The 25,597-nt window shown below is 35.5% G+C and overlaps 1 protein-coding gene across 1 annotated transcript in view; it reads right to left on the bottom strand.

The window, feature by feature from the left end:
- Nucleotides 1-25,597, bottom strand: part of Wdr44 (WD repeat domain 44) — a 101,436-nt gene that overhangs the window by 35,952 nt on the left and 39,887 nt on the right. The window contains exons 2-10 of the mRNA XM_008843864.2: nt 22,189-22,222; nt 17,023-17,097; nt 13,745-14,381; nt 12,527-12,657; nt 11,314-11,409; nt 8,508-8,644; nt 7,476-7,559; nt 2,858-2,964; nt 1,280-1,431 (exon numbers count right to left, since the gene is read on the bottom strand). Coding sequence (XP_008842086.1) covers nt 1,280-1,431; nt 2,858-2,964; nt 7,476-7,559; nt 8,508-8,644; nt 11,314-11,409; nt 12,527-12,657; nt 13,745-14,381; nt 17,023-17,097; nt 22,189-22,222 — 1,453 coding nt within the window. The remainder of the gene's footprint in view (nt 1-1,279; nt 1,432-2,857; nt 2,965-7,475; nt 7,560-8,507; nt 8,645-11,313; nt 11,410-12,526; nt 12,658-13,744; nt 14,382-17,022; nt 17,098-22,188; nt 22,223-25,597) is intronic.

Genomic DNA, 25,597 nt, shown 5'->3' with positions numbered 1-25,597 from the left:
CAAATTGGACTCCAGAGAAAAAAAAACAAAAAAAGAAAATGAAGCTAGGTGGGTAGAAGACAGGGATTGATTTAAGAGGAGATGGGGGAGGAGAAGTATGATCAAAATACACTGTATGAAATTTTCAAAGAAATCCTAAAAATATATTAAAAATTAAATATAGTTTAAAAACTATCATTTGAATCTCATTACAATGTAACTTTTACTTAAATAGGAAATAATGGTGGGCTCAATACAGTGCAAGAAAATTCATTAGGTTTCATAACGAAAACAGTGTAATCAATTAAAACATTTGATACAAACATTATAAGTACAAAAATTTAAATTTCAGTGTGGCCACTATCTGATGCACATAGTTTCTTTCTAGTCAAGAGCAACACTTTGGCTTTAGTATTGATTCCCTGATTGAGGGCACAGCATAGCTAAATCCAGTTGTGATTCTTACTGTTGTGTATCCCATGGTCCTAGATTTTCAGAGGCTATCTGTAACACATTCTGAATGCTTTCATCTACATTGGTAGGCTTGATTATTTTTTTGCAGTGGTAGAGATCAAACCTTTACCTCATACATACCAAAGAAGCACTTTGCCACTGAGCCAAATGCCCAGCCTAGTATATTTGATTTCTGAGATAACACAAACCTCTACCTATCTCCTTGTTTTGGCTGAATGTCTCACTACAGAAAATATACTGAGATTCTGAATTTTTTTCTTAGTGCTAGGAATTGAAACTAGGGCCTTATATATGTTATACAAGTGCTCTACCACTGAATTTTATATACATACATATATATATATATATATATATATATACACACACACACACAAAACACTCAGCCCTGAAATTTTATTTAAATGATTTAAAATATGATGGGGAACATTTGAAGTATTTTTAAAAGTGACAAACTATCTTCTAATTTACGTGCTTAAAAGTTTGGTCTCTCTGTATAGGTTTCTCAGTAACATTCTAAACCTCACTTTGTGTTTTGAAACAGGGTCTCCTTATGCCACCCAGGCTGGCCTTGAACTCATTATCTTCCTGATTCAGGCTGCTTAGTGCTGGTATTACAGGCATAAGACACTACATTCTGCCTAAAACCTCACTTCTTGAATAGTAATTCAGAGGCAGACAGTGCATTATCTGTTCATTAAACCATAATATAAATTTACTGTTCTTGAGTCAGGTTAGCCAAAGAAATTGTGTTGATAGAGACCAGTTTAATAGAAGCCAATGTACTTCCTATTAAACTATGAATCATGAAAATGAAATGGTTGCTTACCATATGTTCACCACTAAGATCCTGCACCACTTTGATCTGATCAAAATCATAAGGTCCTTTGAAGCCATGTGCTGCTTTGAATTTAACTGGTCTAGTATATGGCATTCCTTCATCATCACTTGAAGAAGGATCATCTTGATCAGTATGAAACACTAAAGAGAAAAGCAAAAATCATCAATAGCTAATATGTATTTACGCTCAGATTTTCATATCTACTGCTCATGGAATAAACTTGTTACACAGAAAAGCAAAATGTGTCTAGTACTACATAACATAGTGGTTAAGAACATGAAGTGGACAAAGATTCAATAAAAATATACATTGAAAAAAAAAGAATATGGAGTCTGATGCCAGATTGTTTGGGTTCAAACCCAGCTGTTATTTCTTATCTGCATGACCATAGAAAAGTTAATCAAGCTTTCTATGCCTGTTTTCTCATTTATAAAACGAGGATAATGATGATACTTCACTGATTTCTCATGAGAGTAAATGAATTAATAGAGATTAATGTTTAGAAAAGTATCTGGCACAGCAAGTACTAAGTGTTCATTAAACAAAATAAAAATAGGTACAATAATGTCAAAGGCACAGGAGGTTAAATGTCAAAAAGAAACAGGAGGTTAAGATCTCTGCAAATTTAGAAAATCTATGTAATTTTTGCCGGGCATGGTGGTGCATGCCTGTAGTCCCAGCACTTGGGAGGCAGAGGCAGACAAATCTCTGTGAGTTCAAGGCCAGCCTAGTATATACATAGTGAGTTTCAGGCCAGCTGGGACTACAGGGAAACCCTGCCTCAGAAAGACCAAAAAAAAAAAAATTTTTTTTTTAAAAGGTTCTGGGGATCTAACTCTGGTCATCAGACTTGGCAGAAAGCACCTTCTTTACCTACTAAGCCATCTTACCACCCCCCACGCCCAGATTTCTGTTTTGTTTTCATTTGGGTGTTGTGTGAGTATGGGTGCGCACATGCCACAGCATGAGAGTAGAGTAGAGGTCAGAGGACAACTTTTGAAAGTTGGGTCTAGCCTTATACCTTGTTTGAAGCAGGGTGTCTCTTGGTTCTGCTGTTGTGCTTGCATACTCCCAATGAAGTGGCCTGGGAACTTGCAGGCAATTCTGTCTCCACCTCCTATCTCTTAGGATTGCTGGTATTACAGATGCATGCTACAGCATCTGGCTTTATAACATGAGTTCTAGAGGCCCCAACTCAGGTTGTCAGACTTGTGTGGCAAGCATTTTACTCACTGGGCCAATTCCCTGCTCCTCAAATTTATCTAATTTAAAAAATATTTTTAAAATCTAAAAAGCCGGAAAAAATTAGTTTCTAACTGATTATTGCACAGTCAACCCTTCTAGGTTATTACAATCACAAAATACTGAACACATTCATAATTAAGACATACAATTTTACTTTCTTCATACTCAAAGTTAATCACTTGTGATCTATTGAAATACTAAGATACTGACTATAAAGGTATATTATATTCAATGACAAACTGCTTCTTATTAATGACAAGCTAAATTTAGAGAATTGCACAGTAATGGAATATTTGGTTGAAATGTCCTCATCTTACTGACCTTCATCTCTTACACTTTTAACCTTATTTATTGCACGTTCACCGTATTCCTCAGCAAGATGCTTTGCTCTCTTTACCGATTTTCCAAGGAATTTCTTTAGTTGAGTCCTTAAGAAAAATACATTAAAGAATTTATTGACATAGCTTGTGGTAACTGGACAATCCAGACAAACTTAAGAGCTGTGATGTTTTACATTATTTTAAAACATTAATAGTAGGTATTTGAGTTCTTAAATCCCTTGTTTGTGGACTTATTCTATTCAAGCCAATATTCTATAAAGAAAATATACACTATTTCTCCCAATTAATAGTATCATATATTCTAGAGCATCAGCTTTCAAGGGTGAATAATAATTGATTAGCAACAGTAAGGAAGGGAGGGGAATGTTTAAGGGGACAAATGGGCTATTCCTAGGTAGTTTGATTTGGACAGCTTGTAATAAAGCCAGAAATATGGCATGAAATAATACTGAGATACTCAACTGCTTAATACACAAATATATACTTTATATATATATGTATATCTACTCAATTTATATATAACTTAGTATATACTCAAGTGATATTATTATCTTAACTGCTTTAGAGAGTTGTCCTTAATGAGTAAAACATTATTTACCAATAGAATTCATTGGTAGCCTAAGATGATCACTTGTATGATCACTTCTCTTTCAGTTTGAGTATTCACTGTACTAAAATTGGAATATCCCAGCAGATATTCCAAACACAAAGTGACAAAAGTGCTGAAGGCTCCTATAAACATCATTTAATTATTTTTTTCAGTTAAAAAGTGGATATAAATTTCAATCAATAGAGGGATGAATAAGAAATTATTGGTATGGAATACAATAAAATGAAAAGAATAAATCTCAGTCTTTGAATTGCCAAGCTTTTATTCATGGCAGGGCTTTTGCACATGTGATTACTTCTGACTGGAACACTCCAGCCCTGATTACTATTTCCTATTTACCTTTTTAGTCTCAGATCATGCAATCCTATCTCAAAAAGCCCTCCCTTGAGTTTAGAACATGTTCTCTTGTTAGAGATTTCTACAACATCCCAATATTTTCTTTTACAACAACCATTACAAATATAGCTATCTTTTTGTACATAATTACACGTTTAGTTTCTGTCCTTCACCCCATTTAACTGAGAGAACCAAGAAGTCAACACTAGAATTATCTTAACTATTATATCCATAGCACCTAATTCCTATTTGTGGCTCATAGAAAGACTGCAATATATTCATCCTTGGTGCTAATATGAAGAGATGCCTATGAGAAGTCAGATTTTCAATAATAAAAGGCAAGCTAATAAACTATAGGCATAGTGAAATGCACTTTTGTGAGAAACAAAAAATTTCTAGGGCTGTAGGCAGTGGAAGGGTGTTTGCTTAGCGTGTGCCGGTCATTAGATTTGATCCTCAACATTGTAAAAAATTATGAAGACTACACCAAACCTTTATTCTAATTATTTCTGGCTGTGAGAGATTATTAGAAACTTTTGTTTCATTTTCAATATTATACATTTCTGCTATTATTTTCAAAAATCAAAAAACACATGACAAACTATTTTGTTCTGATGAGTACTGAAAACAGAACCTTGCAAATGCTTGGCAAGCACTCTACCACTAAGCTATATCCCCGTCCCTAAAGACCTGTTTCTAAAGCCAAAGTAAAGTCTCCACTCTAAAGGTATAGTTCATGGATAACTACAGACTCCCTACTCCAACGGTTAGCTTTAATTGTCAACTTGGCACAATCCAGAATCACCTGGGAAGAGAGCTGCAATAAGGAATTGTTTAGATTAGGTTAGCCTGTGGGCATGTTTGTGGGGAGATTATCTTGATTAGTGGGAAGACTCTGGGTGGCACCATTCCCTGGGTAAGGGATCCTGGACTGTGTAAGAGTGGAGAAAGTGAGCTGAGCACTGGTATGCACACACTAATTCACTGCTCTCTGCTCTTGACTATAGAATAAAGCAATGTAATCAAACGAGCTGCTTCAAGTTGCTGCCATCTTCCCTTTCCTGCAATGACGATTGTGATCCTAATAAACCCTTCCTCCCTTGGGTTGCTTTTGTCAGTGTATTTTATCATATCAACAGGCTATGAAACTAAGACAACTGCCATTCAAAAGTCAAGAAAACATTTTAATCACTGCAGATGAGATTTTCTAAACTCCATACTTTCGTGTCTTCTTAAATTGCACTTAATGCTCAGTAGGTTTCTGTTACTGATAAATTAGGTAAGTTACCAATTGTACTCTTCTTTAATACACAAAGGGTCTTTCAAACTGAATGCAGTTAGGCCCAATGACTGGTTGACCCCTCAGACTTCAAAGCAACTAGTTATGATCCAGGGAAGCAGGAACCATGGACAATCTCTCTTGGCCATTAGTTGACTTATCAGTTTACCACATCATTCAGGGCAAGTATTTCCATGTTCTGTGTCATGGCATGAGAAAAGGCTGGAAAGAGCTACTATACAGACAATTGTGCTGTGTATGGGTCCTTTTATCATTTTTCTGATTATATTCTGCAATCAGAATATTACCCAATATACATAATGTGTCAACTTACAAGCTGTTATGGCTTGCTGCTTCTCTTTTGCCTTAGAATCTCAGACACTAGATGACCAAATTCAAGAAGAAATGGTATATGAATCATGCATAATAGGATTGAATACACCTGAAAATTTTTTCTGTCCAAAAACTGAGCTTAAATAGGGCATGATAATACACACCTGTAATCACAACACTCAGGAGGTAGAAGCAGGAGGTTGTGAGTTTGAGGCCAGCCTGGGCTAAATAGTAAGTTCTAGGTCAGCCTAAGTTATATAAGAGCCACATAGTGAGACCCTGTATGGGAAAACCAAATTAGAAAAGGAAATGAGCTTTGGGGTACAGACTATGTGACAGGTCTACTGGCTGGTTTAATCTATTTCCTGAACAGTTCCTAAGTTTCAGGATCGTGATAGCTGCCACTGTTAGAGACTGCCAAGTTTCAAGTATCTGGTGTTGACATATACCTACATTTTGGGCACATCTTTTCTCAACATTTTTACTTCCTTTAACATGTAGTAAGAAAAATTTCAGACTCAAGTGGAGCATTCACTTTGGACGTTAGATTGCAATACTGCCAATTTAGTGGCTCATGTATAATCAAACACAAGCCACATAACCACCATTATTACATGTTTGTAAGGGAAAGAGACTAATCACATGATCATAAATCTTCGTTATCATATCATTTAGTTGTTTAAAATGCTTTTGGTTTGCAAGGCCTAGCCCCTCTTGAGGATCTACAGGCAGTAAATGGCTGCTGGGAGAGGAAGAGACATTATCTCAGTAAGGTAGTTACTGGCAAGTTGCTCATGTTCCTACAAGCAACCTCAATTCAACTCATTGAGTTACCAAAAAAAGACAACAAAGTAGAAGGGGAACTAGTTGGGAAGAGGGAGGGGTTCAGCAGTAGTGGGAGGGGGCGGGCAAGAGTAGGTAACAGGTGAATACAACCAATTACATTAGATACATGTATGGAAACGTCATAATGAAAAACATTAGGTATAGTTAACATGTGATGATAACATGAAATGTATTTGCTTTTTAACTTAGAAAAATAATGTATTCTAAAAAGAAAAAGTAACTTATTCAGATATAGGTATTACTAAAACCAAGGAGAGAAATGTGCTGTAAGCAGGAGCAGCCAGGAAAAATCTCACATACTTTATGGAGAAATATGATTGTTTGTAGAGATGAAGAGAACAGAAAAAGATCTGGACAGTATGTTTTTCTTCTAACAATTCTAGTACGTACCATGGAAAATAATCTAAGGATGATATGAAACGCATTGGCCATTTACTTTATGTAAGATGTTGTAAAAATGACGAATACAGCCTGAAGAAACCCGCAGTCAACGAGTAGTGAGCACAAGTAGTGCTGGGGGTAGACATTCAACACTGATTTTAATTTTTACTTATTTTTATTTTATGTGTTTTGTCTTTTTATATATGTAAGTGAACCGGTACATGCAATGAACGCAGAGGCCAGAAGAGGGCATTGAATCCCCTGGAACTGGAGTTAAGGACGGTTGTTAGCCGTGATGTGGATGCTAGGAACCAAACCCAGGTTCTGTGTAAGAGCACCCAATCTCACTAGGTGCTATTAGGGAATACTGATTTAAAATATCTGGAAGGAGGCTGCAAATTCCATTTCAAAGCAGCTCTGAGCTGACAAGTAGATACCATAAACAAAGCCTACTCTCTCAAGCTTAAAAAAATATGGGGAAGAAGTTACTGAAACTAAGGTAAGTCCAAGCAATATTACAAGTATTTAACACTTTTATGAACATGTGGAGATGAGAACTAAAGGGCAACAGAACTATAATGGGATGCTAGTAATACAAGGTAATAGTATGTTAGAAGCTTTGGAATGAGTTTATATAGGCTGCTCAGTAGAGAGATCCATAACTCTTCTTCAAAGGCTTTGCTTATGGTATCTACTATAATGTCAAAAGTGGTCAAGTATATTTTTGTATTAAACTTTTGGCTAGAGAAACTGGCAGTTTTCACATTTTTCTAATAACACTTAAAAGGCAGAAAGAGATGTACTGTAACTCACGTTTTCTGTTTTAACCTTCCACCATCAGTATCTGTTTGCTGAGACTGTAGCTTTTCTTCATCATCTGACTGTGCAGCATCATTGCTACAAAAAGGGGAAGTCATTGGAAAAGAAAGCATTTCTCTTATACATCTCAAAAATGCCTTTTTCTATTTACTATACAGGATCTAATCTGTAGAAGGAAAACTGTCTTGATAAGCTTTATATAACTTTGCCTTAATGAAGACCTTGAGAATTACTAAATAGCTTCTAAAATTAAAGAAGAGAATCTTAAAGCATGATGCAGTGTGCAAAATTAAAGTGAATGTAATTTGCAGTTTATGAAAAACCTACTATGAGCAAAGCTTTGCAGATAAACAATAAAATAACTTGTAGATATCATCTTCTAGGTTAATTGGGTATAATACACTATAATTAATAAAAGTTCTTACTTTTCTAGAAATGATTCCTTAGATCTTATTATATCTCACTGTAAAACCAATTGCTTTATTCAGCAATTTTGTGACTGAAAAATCCGTACAAATCCTTACAAAATTTATGGATCCATATAAAGCAAGCATTTAGAAGACTAAGTGTTCCTCCCACATGGCTTTTTAGTCTTAATTCTTTCATACCATCTCCAGTATAAATTATTTTAAAATAAGAGAAACTAAATACTATAAGATTTAAGATTAAGACTTTTTCCCCAAGTACCAGTATTATGTGACTTATAACAGAGAGCAAAAGTTAAGAATACATACTTGAGCTGGGATGGTAGCACACGCCTTTAATCCCAGGCAGAGGCAGGCAGATATCTGTGAGTTCGAGGCCAGCCTGGTCTATATAGCGAGTTCCAGGCCAGTTGGGGCTACAGGGAAACTCTGTGTCAAAAAACCCAAAAAACAAAACAAAAGAAGAATACATACTTGAACTAACTTTATTTTTAAAGTAGAAGACTGACTTTAACCAAATAGGGACTACTGCGGTTCACAAACATCATCTTTACCAAACTAAAAATATTGTAAATGATAAATACTATAAATGATGACATACCTTACATATTCCTTTGTCCTTCTCATGATATGTAGAGTAAGAGGATTAATACCTGTTGGCAACTTCTCTTCAGCAAGACTCAAAGGTATTTCTTCTCCAGTATCCAGGTTTTTAATCATTACACTGGCTAAAATTTCCTGGAGGTAAAAAAAATAACACCAGGATCACACTAAGATGACTCATAATTTATTTTTTTAAGTCTACAAAATCCTTACAAATTTAAGATAAGGATTTTTCTAGACACATTACTGCACTGTACTGAATGCAATAATTTTGAACATTTTCATTTAGATATAACCTCGTACCACAAAGTACATTCACTTAAAGCATGTAATTCAATGGCTTACAGTAGATTCACAGTTGTTAATTTATCATTAAATTATAACATTTGAGAACTCAAAAAGAATGCTTCCTATCCATATGCTGTCATTTCTTTTTCTCTCTTGTTCCCTGGCAAATAATCTTTGTTTATATGGATATGCCTATTCAGGACATTTCATATAAATTCAATCATATAATAAATATATGGCTTTTTGTGTGTAGATTCTCTCAGCACACTGTTTTCAAGGTTTATACAGGTTGTGGGAAATGTCAACACTGTAGCTCTTTTAACTACAGAAAACATACCATTGAGCTGGGTGTGGTGGTGCATGCCTTTGATTCCAGCACTCAGGAGGCAGAAGCAGGCAGATCTCTGTGAGTTCAAGGCCAGCCTAGTCTACATAGTGAGTTCCAGGCAAGCTAGGGCTACAGGGAAACCCTGCCTCAAAAAAGACCAAAAAATAAAAATAAAAAAACATACCACTGAATGAATATACTACATTTTATTTATGCACTCAGTGGTGTACATTTGGGCTGTTTCCACTTTTTGTCAATTATGAACAATGCAGCTATGAATATCCGTGTACATTTTTGTGTGGCTTATGCTATCATTTTGCTATAAACATAGCAAGGGAATTGCTGGGTCATGGTAGCACTATGATTAACATTTTCAGGAACTGGTGAACTGTTTTCCAAAGCACAAACTTTTTTTAAATGTGTTGTTTTAACATATTTTTATATCGTTGAGACAAGGTCTAGCTATGTTGCTCAGGCTGACCCCAAAATAATGATCTGCCAGCCTCAGCCTTTCAAGTGTTGGGGTTATCATTGTGCACCATCGTAACTGGCTTTCTAAAAAAAATCCTACCCTCCTTGAAACTTTCATTCTGAATAAATTAGCCAAAAGATGCATACTAAAATTTAATGGTAAGAAGGTTATGGAAATGTCTCAGTGGGTAAAGGAACTTGCCACCAAGCCTGATAACCTGAGTTTAATCTTTAAGATAAGAGAGCAAATTCCTGTTCTGTGGCATGTACATGCCCACATATACACACAATAAATAAACGCTAAAAAAATATTTCAGATGTAAAATGTATGTTGAATTTGCATAAAAACATGAATCTATAATACCAGGTTCTTTTACAATTTTTTTAAATAAAATACAGATTCTGCCTTTTATGAGGGATGTGTGTGTGTGTGCGTATTTCACTAGGGATTGCACTCATGGCCTTGTGAATAATTAGGCAAACATTCTACCACTGAGTTACATTCCAAAACACTTCTGCCTTTCCCTTTTTGAGTCAGAGTCTCAGAAAGTTGTCAGGCTGGCCTTGGAACTTACTCTGCAGCTCAGGTAGGCCTTGAACTTGTGATCCTCGTACCTCAGTATCCTTTGTGCTGGTATTACAGACCCCCTGTATCATCAGGCCCAGCATGGACTTTACCTTATATCTTTGTAAAATGTTGCATTTCATTCAGAGATTTAAGCTTCAACATATAAAGAAAATTCAAATTCTAAGATAATCTTTAAGCACGACTTTTAGCCTAATAGTAATTTATATGTCAAAACATCTAGAAAAGACCAATGTTCCTAATAATGAAATAAATACTCAAATGTTAGAAATGATGATTTCCTGTGGTATTACTAAGCTACACTACACTTATGCCTGAATTAAAGAGCAGCCTCAAAAACCAAACAAATAAACAAAGAAAGACCAGTCTCACTCCTAGGATTCATTTTAAGGTGATGAGGGGACCTGAACTGCTAAGCAGTTGTTCCTTCAGTTGTATCTCAGAACTGGGCCCCCAAGCCTGGGCTTTTCTCATTAGTTTATTGAAACAGTGTCTTCAGCATGAAATGGGGAAACAGAAGTCAGGATCATCCTTATCTTATCAGAGAATCTTGCTCTTTGATCCTAGGCCTAGACTGTAACACACACTCAATTTTTCTCAGTGTTTACAATGATAAAAGCACTCTGCTTTCAGCACTTTGCTATGGAAACATGCATACACACAGTCATACAGTATGTTGGGTAGAGGGCAATGAGGGGTCCTGAGGGATTAAGGTCTTACACCCAGGTCATAAGAGGAGCACATGGCTCAGTGAGCTTGTTAGCATTATGGTCAGTAACTTTTGAGGTGCATGGACTTTATTCCAGATTATGTCCCTATTGTAAAAGTCATTCTATATAATTACCTAGACTTGATTATTACACATTGTATCCATCTATTAAACCACCACCATACTGAATGTCATAAACATAAACAGATGTTAAGTCAATTAAAAAGAAAAAAATATATAATAAACTATATGCAGCATGAAAGTTAGCACTTCAAGCATTTCAAAATGTAGTGTGGGGTCATTAAGTATACTTACATTGCTGTGCAATCAGCACCACCATTTATCTCCAGAACTTTCTCATCTTCCCACTATGATTTTTTACATTTTATGTTTTTAACAATAAAGAAAAAATAGAACTCTACCTCATCAGTAAGCTCTCTTCCAGAGTTGGATCTAGGTCTCTGAGGGCCCATCACTTCACCTGCTATTGTCTGCCCATCAGGTGCTTTTCCATTTTCCTAAAATTATAATTTTATAAACAGACTGGGTCAATTTCTATAAATTTCAATTATTCATGCACAGTTTTACAGAATTCCACAATTCAGATAATGGAGCCTACTGAAAATTTAAATGTAATGTTCCATTTTAGTCCTTTATTATTCTCAGCATGCTGAAAGACATTAGTTACCCAAGCTGCTGCTGCCATGAAACCATGTCTTAGTTACTGACTTACAAACAAATAAATGTTCTTAGTAACAGTCTTACAAATAAATATTGTTTTATCCATAACAATAGTTCTGTACTAAGACTAAAATTAATCCAGGCCATATATGGCTATCTTTGAACCCTCTTTTTTTTTCTAGGTCAAATATTTCCTTGTTCCCTAAAACTGACCTTACTTTCCTGTCTAGCTTGGCTACTAACTACTTTAATAAGCTTAGCAAGGCACTTAGTATCAAAGTCTTAGCCGCCCCACTGATAGAATGGGAAAAGGAAAACACGCTTTATGTAAAGAGCCAAATGACAAATGTGTTAAAACAGTTTCTGTTGCCAATTCTCTACATTTAAAAGAATAATGCTTTAAAATGCACATACCATATTTAGCTAAGGAAAACAGGCTGCTTGCTGTCTCTGAATGGCTATAACAAGATTATAGTGTCACATCTCCCAGTGTGCTACCCTTTCCTCACTTCAGCTCCCAAATAACTTCAGCTCCCTAAGTTTCAGAATTTGGCTATGGTAAAATGTTATGTAGTTTGATTATTTGTTTTTTTGTATAGGCCACTTCCTAGTACATGAAGTGTTTTATGTTTAGGAAAAAGAACTTATAACATTAAAAACAGCAGCAGCTGACATTTTAAAAAATACCTATGACCTGCCACATGCTTGGCATATACTAGCACATTTTGTCTTGTCAGAGTACCTGCAAGGAGGGTACTTTTCTCATTTTATCAGTGGGGCATCTAAGACTCAGATGCTAAATGGCTTGCTAAGCTTACTAAACTAGTTAGGGGAATAAGGAGGTCAGGTTTGGCAAGCAATTATTTAGTCCACAGAAGAAAGAGGGTTTGATAACCAAGTCAGTTGCATAAAGTTGAATATAGCCTATATCGAATATAACAATAATTCACCAACCTGAGCAGTAACTATTTTATCTCCACTGGTAGCACTTGCCAAATCAAGAGACGGCTGGGAATCTCTAACTGTACTCTCTGAAGCCATACTTGTAGTTAAGAGAGAATCAGATGTAATATTTTCTTTGGGTACTGCAATGACAATAATAACATTAATAGTACCAACACTGAGTATTTAAATAGGGCTTTATGTATTATTTTAAATTGCTTTTAACCATTTTTTTTTTTGGTCTTTTTGAAACAGGGTCTCCCTGTAGCTCCAGCTGTCCTGGAACTCACTATGTAGACCAGGCTGGCCTCGAACTCACAAAGATCCACCTGCCTCTGCCTCCCAAGTGCTGGGATTAAAGGCGTGCGCTACCACGCTCAGTGCTTTTAACCATTTTTAAACCTTTATTTCATTCTTTTTTTGAAAGACAGATTTATTGCCAAATTCTACCAAACTTTTAAATATTTTACTTATTTTTATTTTGTGTATGCGGTATTGCCTACATGCATGTGAGTGCACCCGTGTTGTGCAGTGCCGCAGAGGTCAGAAGAGGGGTTTGGATTCCCCTGGAACTGGGGTTAAGGACTGTTCGTAGCCGCCATGTGGGTGCTGGGAATCGAACTTGGGTCCTCTGCAAGAGCAGTCAGTGTTCTTAACTGTTGAGCTATCTCTCCTGCCCCTTAAACCTTTATTTCATTCTTGTAACAAGCCTGAGAGAACCGTAGCTTTACTACTCGTGTTGTCTTTACTGAGAATTATTTAACTTCTTCAAGACTACACAGTTTACACATCAAAAGATGCAGGATTTAAATTTAGACCTTAAGTCTTCCAGTCCCATGTTCTTTCCACCACTATGTCTTTTCTTAGAAGGTAAAAGGTATGAAATGTTCAGCAATATTATTGTAACGTATGACCAATTTTACTTTTTGCCAATTTATTAAAGAATTGATTTATATAACCTAGCTATCAGTGTGCTTTCATATAACATAAACTAAAATAAAGGCAAAAAAATTAGCTGTGAGTGGTGGCAAATGCCTATACCTCTAGCACTCAGAAAGCAGAGGCAGAAAGATCTCCACAAGTTTACAGCCAGCCTGGCCAACACAGCAAGTTCCATGCTACCCAGGGCTACACAGAGGGATCTTGTCATAACTATGCCCTACACAAAGCAGAAAAGTTAGTTTCCACCCTTAAATTTCCCCACCAAAATATTTCTCAATTAGTACTTGCCGTCTAGATCAGGTGTTTTAAGAGCCTCAAACTCCAGTTCACTTTTCTTTTTTCTTGGTGGTGGAGCAGGTCGAGATGGAGGTGGAGGTCTAGGAGGTGGGAAATTAACTGGTGGGGGTGGGCGTGCAGGAACAGGCTTCTTTGTACTGGCTACTATATCAGGTTCAGGAGTAAGGTGCCTTGGGGGTTTAGCAGGAGCCACTTCTTCCACAGTAGCAAAATCTTTAGTAGATAAAGAGTCTGAGGATGCAGGTTCTAAAACATCACTTTGTTTGATTTCAATTGTTTCCTTGTTCAATATTTCAGCTTCTATTTCAGAAACATTAAGCTGTTCAGTTGAAATTACTTTAGTTAAATTAGCGGTTTCATCTATTGTCTTCTCACAGGTGTCATCAGAAGGAAAACATTTTTTGGATTCTAATTCCATTTCTTCAGACATATTCTGACTGTCTGCTGTTGTGGAATCCTGCTGTAGTTCATGTTCTATTGCTAAGAGTCCAGGTATGTTACTAAAGTCTGTTCCAGCCACAGCAGGACTGCCAGTAGCCTGGTCAGAGAGTTCTTTTCCTTTGGAATCCAAAGGGTCATCTTCAAACTGTAGTACTTTCTGACTTTCCTGAATAATACTTTCAATTATCTAATGAAAGGTTAAAAAGCAGTCTTAAAAACTGAAACTATTTACAGTAACAAAATAATAGTTAATCAGTATGTACCAGTCAATGTTCATAACACCTCACTGATTCTAATCTTTACAACAACCTTAGGAGGTTCACTTCCACTGTCATCATTTAACAAATGAAGGAACTAAGGCATAGATGGATCAAGTGATGGATCCGAGATCCCGGGGCTGGCCAGTAATAAAACTGGAATGAACTCTTTGAGTTGGGTTCCAGAATTTATATATTTTTAAAATATTTTATTTATTTTTAATGTGTATGAGTGTATTGCCTGCAAGTGTGTAAGTGCACCCATGTCATGCAATGCCTGTAGAGGTCAGAAGAAGGCATCAGATCCCCTGGAACTGGAGTTACAGGTGGTTGTTAACCACTAGGTGGGTGCTGGGAATCAAACCCAGGTCCTCTGCAAGAGCAGCCAGCACTCTTAACTGCTGAGCCATTTCTCCAGTCCCCAGAATTTATATTCTTATACAGTGTAATAGGGAATCTGTGTTGTTACACAGTCACAAAAGCTTAATCAACCCTGTAAAATCAAGCTCAAGTCAAACTTGATTAAAACTCATGTCAGAGCTCATTTACACCAAACTAGTTGCAGTAACTCTTTGCTGTTTCAGTCTAGTTAAGAAAAGTCATGAGAACCAAAATCTATCCAGGACAAGAATTTAGCTTATTCCAGTTTGAATTTAAGACTATGGTAGAAGAGCCAGTTGAGGAGCTTCACCACTCAGACTGAGAGCAGGTCTATGAAAAGAGTTCAAACATCTAGGCCACCTTACTTCAACCCTTCCTTTTTTTTTATCTACAGTTGAAAAATATAGGCAGGCTGTCTATGTCTTCAACTAATATTTAGAAGAAAATACATTTTCTCCCCAGTCTTATCATTAACACATTAAATCTTTCAACGCACTCATCCTTCTACCATCCCAACCTGGATAAGTTTTCTCAATTCCTCAGCATCAGTAAGTTAATAGACTATGTCACCGACCTGTCCTGATCTGCTTATTACAGTTTCATGTTAATTATAACTAGACACTACTGCTGTTCAGTAACATTCATCCCCGATTTCCCAAATACTGCATATAATAGTTTTTCTTGGTCTTCAAATTTTTACACTAGAAATCATCTCATTTTACTCTGTGCAATGTTAACTAAGGTCCATCATTTATCAGATTAGGTGTTTATGGAGCACAGAAGACTTTTGTGATAAAAGAAGTCAGATAACAATGTTTTTAAGAATGAATAAAATGGCTGGGCGTGGTGATGCATGCCTTTAGTGCCAGCACTCAGGAGGCAGAGGCAGATGGATCTCTGTGAGTTCGAGGCCAGCCTGGTCTGCATAGCGAGTTCCAGGCCAGCTGGAGCTACAGGGAGACCCTGTCTCAAAAAGACCAAAAGAAAAAAAAAAGAATGAATAAAAGGTGAAGACATAGAGCTGATACAATCTACATTTTCAAAAAGATTTGTGTTTGCTTAGCATTTACGAGGCTCTATATTTGAGCCTTAGTACCAGAGGAAACAAGGCTTGAATATAAATGGAAGAAAGTTTAAGAAAGTGACTGGGCTGAAGGGGAATAGCCATAAGAAAGGAAGCTAACAGAACAGTTTTAGAGAAGAAAGGAAAGAAGCCTTTGGGTGCATTACACACAGTATACAAGTTCTTTGCAGAGGCCTTGTGAAGATAGCAGGATGATGGCTACCTTTTACAGAAGTAGGAATCTGAGGTAGAAGCATTAAAAAATTTGCCCAATGCCCCCTAATTAGTAAACAAGAACGTCAAAAGTTGAAATTTAGGTATTCTATCATGCACTACTTTGGGTAGGGTAAAAAGAATACTAAATTTTCAGCAATGGATGATATAAAATAGAGGTAAAGATGAAAATAAGTTTGCATGTAAGAGAAGGGAAAGATAATAGAAAACAAAGGCTTCAGGCTTCTTTGCCTCCTATGTCTACATGCAGAAGAAAATGAGGTTATCTGCTAGTGAGGGGAGGACAAGGGTAGCCACAGTGACAAGGTTACTATAAAGGTTTGAAATGATCACTGTGCATAACAGAAAGGTTCATGCCCAAGAGGGGTCAAGATGAGGTTGGAAACCATGTCTTCCTTAGTCTGTTCTTCTAGTCTCTATTCTTTGATTTTATTCATTATAGCATAAACAATAATAACTCATTCCTATCAAATATATTCTTATAATATTTTTAAATTGATTTCAACTTTTATTACATTTATTTTTATTCAATTTCCGTATTTTCTTTTTGAGACAGTCACATACAGCCCAGGTTGGCCTGAATTCCTGGTGAGCTTTTTAATACCTGTAACTTCTGATGGCAAACTCAAGATCAGCAAAAGCTTAAGTCAATAAATACAACCTTATATATTTCTAAAAATGGTTTCAAGGATAAATTATCAAATAGATGATGAAATTACTTCTAAAAAGTTTGATGTAACTTCAACCACTAAGCTGACAGATGCCAAAAAAATTTATTAAAATATCTAGTATGTACAGAGCAGTATGCTAAAACAATACAAAAATATTCTGTTTTAAATACATCATATAAATGTGATATCCATTATGAAATAATGACATTGTATCTTGCCGACCTTTTTAGACACATCTTGTTTCAATTCTTGTACAGGGGACTCATTTCCAGCTTTCAATGTTGTGCTCTCTGTTTCCTGTTTAAAGAAAGAAACAGACCAAATGATGACATTCTTCATTTAAAAGTCTGCTCAAAATAGGTACAAATTGGAAAATATAGCATTAATAAAGTAAAGAAGACATAAGATCCTGCCTCAAAAACAAAAATAACAGTAACAACAACAACAACAACATAATAATAAAAAACAGGGAAACATAAAATGCTTATAGATACCCATAAACATTATTCCAAGGTTAACAATTAGCAAAGTTGGATTTTTCTTGCAATAGAATTTTTACTTATAAATATGAAAATGAGCCTGACATATAACATTTAAAAATTAGTAATGAAGGGCTGGTAAAATGGCTCTGTGTGTAAAAGTACTTGCTACAAGCCTGAAAACCTGTTCAGTATCTGAAATACCCAGAGCAGAAGAGAATTGACTCCTGCAATTTGTCCTCTGACCTCCTCCAGAGCTGAGCCTTGGCATGTGCCCATGCACTCAAGTGCACTCCCCCCATACACAAATAATAAAATTAAATTTAAAAAATTAACAGAAGACAAGAATTCTGGAATGCCATTGTAGCTGGAAAAGATTAAGGATTTAAACAAATGTTTGAATTACGATTATTTTTCCCAAAGTATTATTCCATAAATATACAGAAATAAAAAAAGCACATAACACAGAAAAGCATATTCTGATATTTTAAAATTCCATATGCTTTAGATACAATGAAGCAAGACTTAACCCAAAGTTAAATGAAGCTCCCCCAAACATCAACAGATGAAAAATATTAAACCCACCAAAAATACATATATATCTACGTATACGTTTATATATACATACGTACATATATATATATATTTGGGAGGTTAGAGAAAGTAGACATAGATACTGCATCTCTGGTGAAAGAGTAAAATAATACAGACATACATTTACAAATATTAGCATGATATTCTTTTCTGTATACTGTTTTCCTCATTTCTAAAAGTAGATCATTTGAATGCTACTACAGGTACTATGGAGAATCAATTCATAATTCTTGTACATCACAGAGTTTGTCAGAGAAGGTTGCTGTAACCATTTTCAAGATAAGTGAAACAAAGCACATAGGATATATGAATTAACACGGCACTTATGAAAGTATCAGACATGCATATAAGGTTTTTCGATCAAATCCATACCCACTCCCTCCCTTCTAACACCTCCCATCACTTTTTTCTTTTTTTTCTTCTTTCATTTATTTTTTTTAATGGGGCTTTTGGGTACTCCCCTCTGAAGAGGTAACCCTAAAATCTTTTAAGGATTAGATACAAGCTCCCAAATACTTTTGACATTTTTGGCATTTGGAACAGAGTATGTTGCTAACAGTCCCAAGGGCATTTTGACTTTTAGCCAAGAAACTGGCTACTTTTCTTTGGGGTCTTTTTACCCTAACTGCCTAGCCAATTCCCACCTCCTATTCTTATCACGCCATCCTCTGAAGGGGTTGTATCAGGATATTTGTATAAGTAGAGATTCTATGATAAAATTGTGCAGAGATCCCTGTTGATTAGCATAATGGATTTAATATGCAAGTGAAATTTTTGATGGCGTTGGAATATTTCAATCTGAAAAACTGTTTCATTGGATTTCTCTTCAAAATTTGGGAAATACTACTAATTTAATTACAGATTCTGATAGAAGATTGTTTATACCCAAGGAATCTTAAGAATTAGGTAAAATCTACACTTTCTCACAGCTCATGAGGGCTTAACATGGTGTTGCCCCTTCCTGTACATTTGATAGCTCCTGTGCTTCTCATCCCCATCCCAACACCTACACTCCCACCAGATGCACGGGCTCTTGCTTTTAGGGTAAAAGCACAAATCACATTTTTATCAGAGAAGCCTTCCCAGACCTTAAAATGACTTCTCAGCAATTGAAATTATCTTTGTTATTTGCTTAATTTTTGTCTTTTCCCTGCCCCACTAGAATGTAAGGACCATGAGAACAGGGACCTTGCTTGTTATGTTTACCACTATTTAGACAGAATCTATTTAGTGTTCAGCATTAAATAATCATTGATAAATAATGAATGTTGAATAATGTATTTGCCCCCCTCTTAGCTAATACATATAATGTAACTTTATGTATTCTTTGATTAAGATTAATTTGCTCTTTTTTTTCTTGAGACAGGGTCTCATTGTATAGCTCTGGTTGGTCTGGAACTCCCTATATAGACCAGGCTGGCCTTAGATTCACAGAGATCCACCTGCCTCAGCCTTCCAAGTACTGGAATTAAAGGCGTGTGCCACCACTACCAGCTAATTTCTGGTTTTAATCTAATTAAAACTTAGTAAGAGAACTCGGGTTAAGATGGAAAGAATATTTGAAAGATCATCATTAAGAATAATTAACACATATCAGAAAATGCCTTCATTCCTACCAATTAAACATTTTATTTCAATTTTCTTCCAACTGCTCATTACTTGGAAAAAAAATCAATAGCATTTTACAACATACTTTAGTGGAAATTTTCCTTCATTTAAGCTAGGTAAAAATACACAGAAAAAGTTCCTGGCCCTCAATTTGACTTGTTTTAATTAGTAGGTACAAAGATCATAGATTAACAACTTACACTGACTAAAATTGCCAAGCAGTGATTAGACTTTCATTTTATGTAGCTTTAACAAAGCTCTATTAGTCTTTGAACTTTTGAAAGATAGTAAGTTGATAAGTCACAAGTTTAAAGGAGTGCTAGGGCACTAGCTAAAAGACCTGATTTCCAGAGAAGTTAATCAGAATATTTCTTAGTAATATTTAAGTATACAGAAGTTAACTATAATTTTCACTGGGACAAAATCATAGTAGTTGAGTATATAGATCTATCTATATCCTTCTAACAACTCTATCAGGCTGTGGGATAGGGCAATGGAAGCTAAGCATGTGACTAGACAATACTACCAAGTAAGCTATACTGAGACAATCTTCATTATTATCTTCTTGCAAGGTAGGGGTGGAGTGGGGTGGGTATGAGGGAGTGCTCCATTACTAAAACACAGAACTTACTAAGTTCCAGGTTTTACAATAACAGGCTATTTCTCTAGCTCCCATTTATCTAGTATCAGAAACATGTTACCTTAAAAGGTCCAACAGACAGTTTTTGGCAGTTCACAAAGAAGTTATGGTCCACTTGTCTTGGCTAACAGAGAGCTGCTTGTACTCACCTCATGGCATTTTCACTATACAACTTGAACGTTTTACTTTTAATAAGCATGCCCAAGAGAAGTTCATGAAAACTCACATTCATAAATAATTTGTACAAAAGTGATTTATACAGAAATCTTCACTATTATCCACTAAAGAACATTAAGCTAGGGAGCCAGGTATGGTGTCACACGTTATCTCAGCGCTTCAGAGGCTGAGGCAGGAGGAGTGCTGGCAGTTCAAGGCAGCTTTGGTTACATAGTTTCTGGACAGTTTGGGAGATAGAACACTAAGTTAAAATCGATAAAGATACATAAAAAATTTTAGGCCATTCCTAGTTTTTATTACTGAGAAGAACATTTAATAGAGACTAAAATAACAAAAATGTTTATAAATGTGACTTCCATTCTTTTTTTTTTTTTGCTGAGAAAATAAAACAAGGCAAACAAAGCTGTCATATCTATCCATCCATTCCTTCCAATGGTATTTTTTTTTTTGTCTCTTTGTCTGAGCCTCAGGTGTTAACAATCTAAGTGCCTCTAAACAAATTGTGCTGTACTGAAGTCTCTTTCTTCCAAACTTTTTTCAACCTTTCCATCAGTTTTCTTAATTTCACAGAAAGAAACCTTGGCTAGACAGTACATAAAGTGTAATCCTCAGACTAAAAATTTTGAGGGAGAATGATCTCAAATTCAAAGTCACCCTAGAGTATGCTGTGAGACTTGATAACAAACAAACAAACAAACAAAAACAAACAAACTCACAAACCCCAAACACACAAATAAAAACACTGCCAGAACAACTGGAAGAAATATACAAAGAGACTTGAATGTTCTGTTTCAAAAATTAAAGCTCATTACAATCTACTCCCAATTTAGTTTTCCAACATCCTATCACTGAAACTTTTACAGTTAAACTAGTATTTCAACGCTCCCAGCAAACTCTACGTCTTCACACATTACACTGTTTCCTAACTACAGTGTTTTCCCAATTTTTATAAATGTGACTTCCATTCATCCAACCTACCCATGGAAACCTTTCCCAATTCTCAAACCCTAGCATGAATTCCATCTTCTTTTTGAAACATTTCCCTGTTATTTCAGACAACAGTTTTCTCCTACTCCATATCATCCTCTTCCTCCAACCTTCTTGAAGTGCTCAGCATTTAGTCTGTTCTACAAATAAAAACTTCAGATACTGTTCTTTTGCATACAGATCTCTTCTGTGAGACTATAATTACCCCAAACCAGAACCTTTGTTTGTATCACTTAAGATATTCATAGATAAGGGGGTTTAAGTGATGGCTCAGCAGTTAAGAGTGCTTTCTGCTCTTCCAGAGGACATGAGTTCGGTTCTCAGCACCCACATTGGGTGGCTCACAACTGCCTGTAACTCCAGTTCCAGGGAATCCAACGCCCTCTTCTGGCCTCCTTGGGCACCTGCACACATGTGGAATACATACAAACACACACATACACACACACAAATAGAAATAAATCTTTTTAAAAAGATATTTATACGTATATTTTTAAACATAAAATACACTCAAATACCCTTATACAATACAACTGAGCAGTGAAAAGGAACACACCATCGATACAAACATCAACTTTGATGCATCTCAATACGTTCTGCTAATTTCAAGAGGTCACATGTTATATGATTTCATTTATAGACCATCCTTAAAAATGACAGAATTATAGAAATTGGAAAGCAAATTTTGGAATAACGTGAGCAGTTGGTAGCTTGACTATAAAGTGGTACCACAAGGCAGATGTTGATGACACAGTTCTGCATCTTGGTGGTGGTGGTTACACAGACATACACCTAATTAGAACAATCTGAGTATAAAGACAATGTTGTTGAAGAAAAAATAAGTTTAAAAAAACAGAAGCAGTAAAGGGACAAATACTTAAATCTTGAGACTACACAACATACCTCAAATGAGGAAAGTCCAACTTTTCCTGGAGATCTGTTCAAAGATAAAAGGTGTTGAATAGGAGGGTTAAGAAAGGAAGTACTTCTATGACTATTAAAGATAACCTTGCATTACAAAATATGTATATATTTTATAACTGAAGTCTTATATGAATATACAAGAATGTGGAAAACATAAAAACAAAGAAGAAAAGTAAAATGACTTATCCATAATTCTATCCCCTAGAGATTACGTACCATTTGTTTTTTTCATACATATGATATATACTACATGCAGCAATTCCATGATAAATGTGAAATTGTGGCCAAAAGTATACAAACGCTTCAAAGTTTTGAAAAGCTTTCAGGCTGCCATCTAGAACACCACCGCCAGTTTATAATCCTACTGTTTTAAGAATGCCTGTTTAATACCTCTGAGCAAAATGAGTGCTTTTAATTTTTTAACCAAATTCATAGGCAAATGTATACATTGTTTTTGTTTTATGTTGCATTTGTTTGATTTCTAATGTGGCTAAAATTTTTCATATACATTAGATAATAGTGATTTTGGAAAGACGTTCAATTTTTCTATTGGAGGAAAAAAATCACTTCTTTTTTTTCTATTAGAGCAAAACTCTATCTTTAAACATAGAACAGTTTGGATACAGAAATTCCAAAATTAACTTTTCACCAATTACTTTCAGTCACTCCTTCCCCAAGTTTTTTTTTTTTTTTTTTCCAAATAGAAGCAGTCTAATATCTGCTTCAAAGCATAAGGGAGAGAATCACACTCATGAACACTAATTCTTATACTTCAGGGTTACACAGCAATAGTTTTAAATAATTAACATGTCATTCCTGGGCTTTGAAAAACAAAATGCAATGACCATGGATGATACAACTTTGCGCTGAAAAGCAACTTCAAGACCATCTAATTATACAGTCTTTTTGAACAGATAAGGAAATGGGTTTCAAGAGACTAAATGACTTTTCCTTAAAGTTGTATCTGTAGGCAGAACCAAACTATCATATTCCTTTGCATATCAAATTGGGTATGACACTGACACAGGAATCCTCAATATCTGAATAAAATTTATTGTGAAATAAAAGTACTTTCAAATAACAGAATAATAAATTCCTTCATTGAATAAGCACTATGGAATATGTTAATGACTCAACATAAAAAGATGAATCAGACGATTCTAGTTCGCTCCTGTAAGGTTGCTTTTTCAAAAACCCAAAATGTACTGTCATAAATAGTGCCTGTTTAGTGCACAGTGTTTGGTCAATATAAATCTATATTAACAAAGGACAATCTCTAGTAATGAAAACATTTTTTTTTCAGTTTTGAGACAGGGACTTGCTACATAGGCCAAGCTGACCTGAAATTCAGGATTTCCCTGCCTCAGCCTCCTGGGTGATAGGATTATATACCTGTACCACCATGCCTGGTGTGTTGACAATTATTTGGTACCCTATTCAAATCTTTATTGATATATAATACAATCCTACATACATAGATGATTAGAACTGAGGTTATTCTAATTCCAAAGAAAGAAACAACAGAAGATTGATTCTACATAAATGCATGTTTATAATAATACAAGTACAATTAAAACAAAAAATGAAACCTTGAAGAGGGTCAAATTTCCATGCAGTATAAATTATGAATGCCAATGTAGGGAAACTGGGTAAACCTGTAATACGTGTGTAAAATGGAGTAAGAGCCAAGTTTTGCTTTATTTTTCTTTTTAACTAAGCCCCATATGAAGTAAAGAAGGGAGGATATTTTGTCTACCCCATTATCCTCACACCTAAAGAAATTCAGCCATTTTTCTAGCTTCTTGCATTCCCCAGAATGGAAGTTGTATTTATTGCTTGTATGCAATAGGCTTCAGAAAGAGCACTTTCTGGCTGCTGATTCACACAGGATCTAAGTTATTGGCCAGCTGTTGACATGAGTAGAAATATTCCAGATGATGTGGTCATTACTTCCTTTTTGAGAGATAAGGGGCACAGTAAATATACTCTTTTAGACAGACTAACTTTGCTTGCATATTGTTTCTACCATTTATCCTGTGTGGTGAAATCATCTAATGATTCTGTTTCTTGAAGCTGCTGTTTTGTCCTCTGCAAAGAGGGGTAAAAACATGTACTTTGCACTGATGTGAAGATTCAGTGAGAGTATATGGGGACTTCACAGTAAATAGTGTCTTTAGTAACTCTGAAATGCTTCACATTTCTCTAAGGTACTATGGCAGCCGTCAGCAGTGAGCAGCCTAAAACCAGTTTCTGGACACAAAATATATCTTCTATAGCCTATAAAATTCTGGCTCACTTAACAAGAGAGAGGTTTTTGTTTTTTTTTAATTACTTATTTAATAACCACCTACTTAGAAGAAGCATTTCATTACAACAGCATTGACATATTCAATAACAATTTCCAGAGCTAAGATGCATCTCTTTCAAAATTGGTTGTAAATTTTTAGGTTTACAGTTGAATTATTACAGTTACACAACACTGTACTCAGTACAAACCCTATAAGACATAAAATTAAATGAGGTTTTAACCTTTAAAAAAGATCTCCATTTCGTTATTAAAATATGTAGTTTCATACAGAAAAATTCATTTTTAATGCAATTGACATTAAGATGTTTGCACATGTGTTTCTAATCTCTACATATCTGATTATTACTAGTCACAGTCGGTTACTTTCTGAGCTCCTTGGCATCTGAGCATGGATATAAAGTCGGAAGGAGCACTAATCACCACATGAACACATAGAGATTAAACAACACACTCCTAAATGATGAGTGGGTCAAAAGAGAAATTAAGAAAGAAATACAAGTATTCCTGGAACTAAATGAAAAGGACAATACGACAAAACAAAACTTCTGGGACACGTTGAAAGCTGTCCTTAGATGGAAGTTTATAGCTCCAAGTTGCTACATCAAAAAATTGGAAAGAAAACAAATAAATGATTTAACATTGCAACTCAACACACTTGAAAAGCAACAGCAAACGAAACTCAAATCCAGCAGACAAGAATAACAAAAATCAGGGCAGAAATTAATGAAATCGAAACAAAGAAAACAATACAAAGAATCAACAAATCCAAGAGCTGGTTTTGGAAAAGATAAACAAGATTGACAGACCACTAGCCCTGTTAACCAAAAGAAAGGAAGAGCACCTCCAACTCAACAAAATCAGAGATGAAAAGGGAAACATCACAACCGACAACAGAAAGATACAGAACATTATAAGGGAATACTTTAAAAACCTATATGCTACTAAATTTGAAAACCTAAAAGAAATGGATGCATATCTAAAGGCATGGGAACCACCAAAACTAAACCAAGAGATTAACAGCTTAAACAGACCCATAACACAAAAAGAAATTGAAAGAGTCATACAAAACCTCCCGACTAA

This window comes from Nannospalax galili, unplaced genomic scaffold (assembly GCF_000622305.1).
Source record: "Nannospalax galili isolate Female #2095 unplaced genomic scaffold, S.galili_v1.0 scaffold311, whole genome shotgun sequence".
Lineage (NCBI taxonomy): Eukaryota > Metazoa > Chordata > Mammalia > Rodentia > Spalacidae > Nannospalax > Nannospalax galili.
Note: the sequence above shows the minus strand (reverse complement) of the source record. Positions and strands in the feature narration are given on the sequence as shown.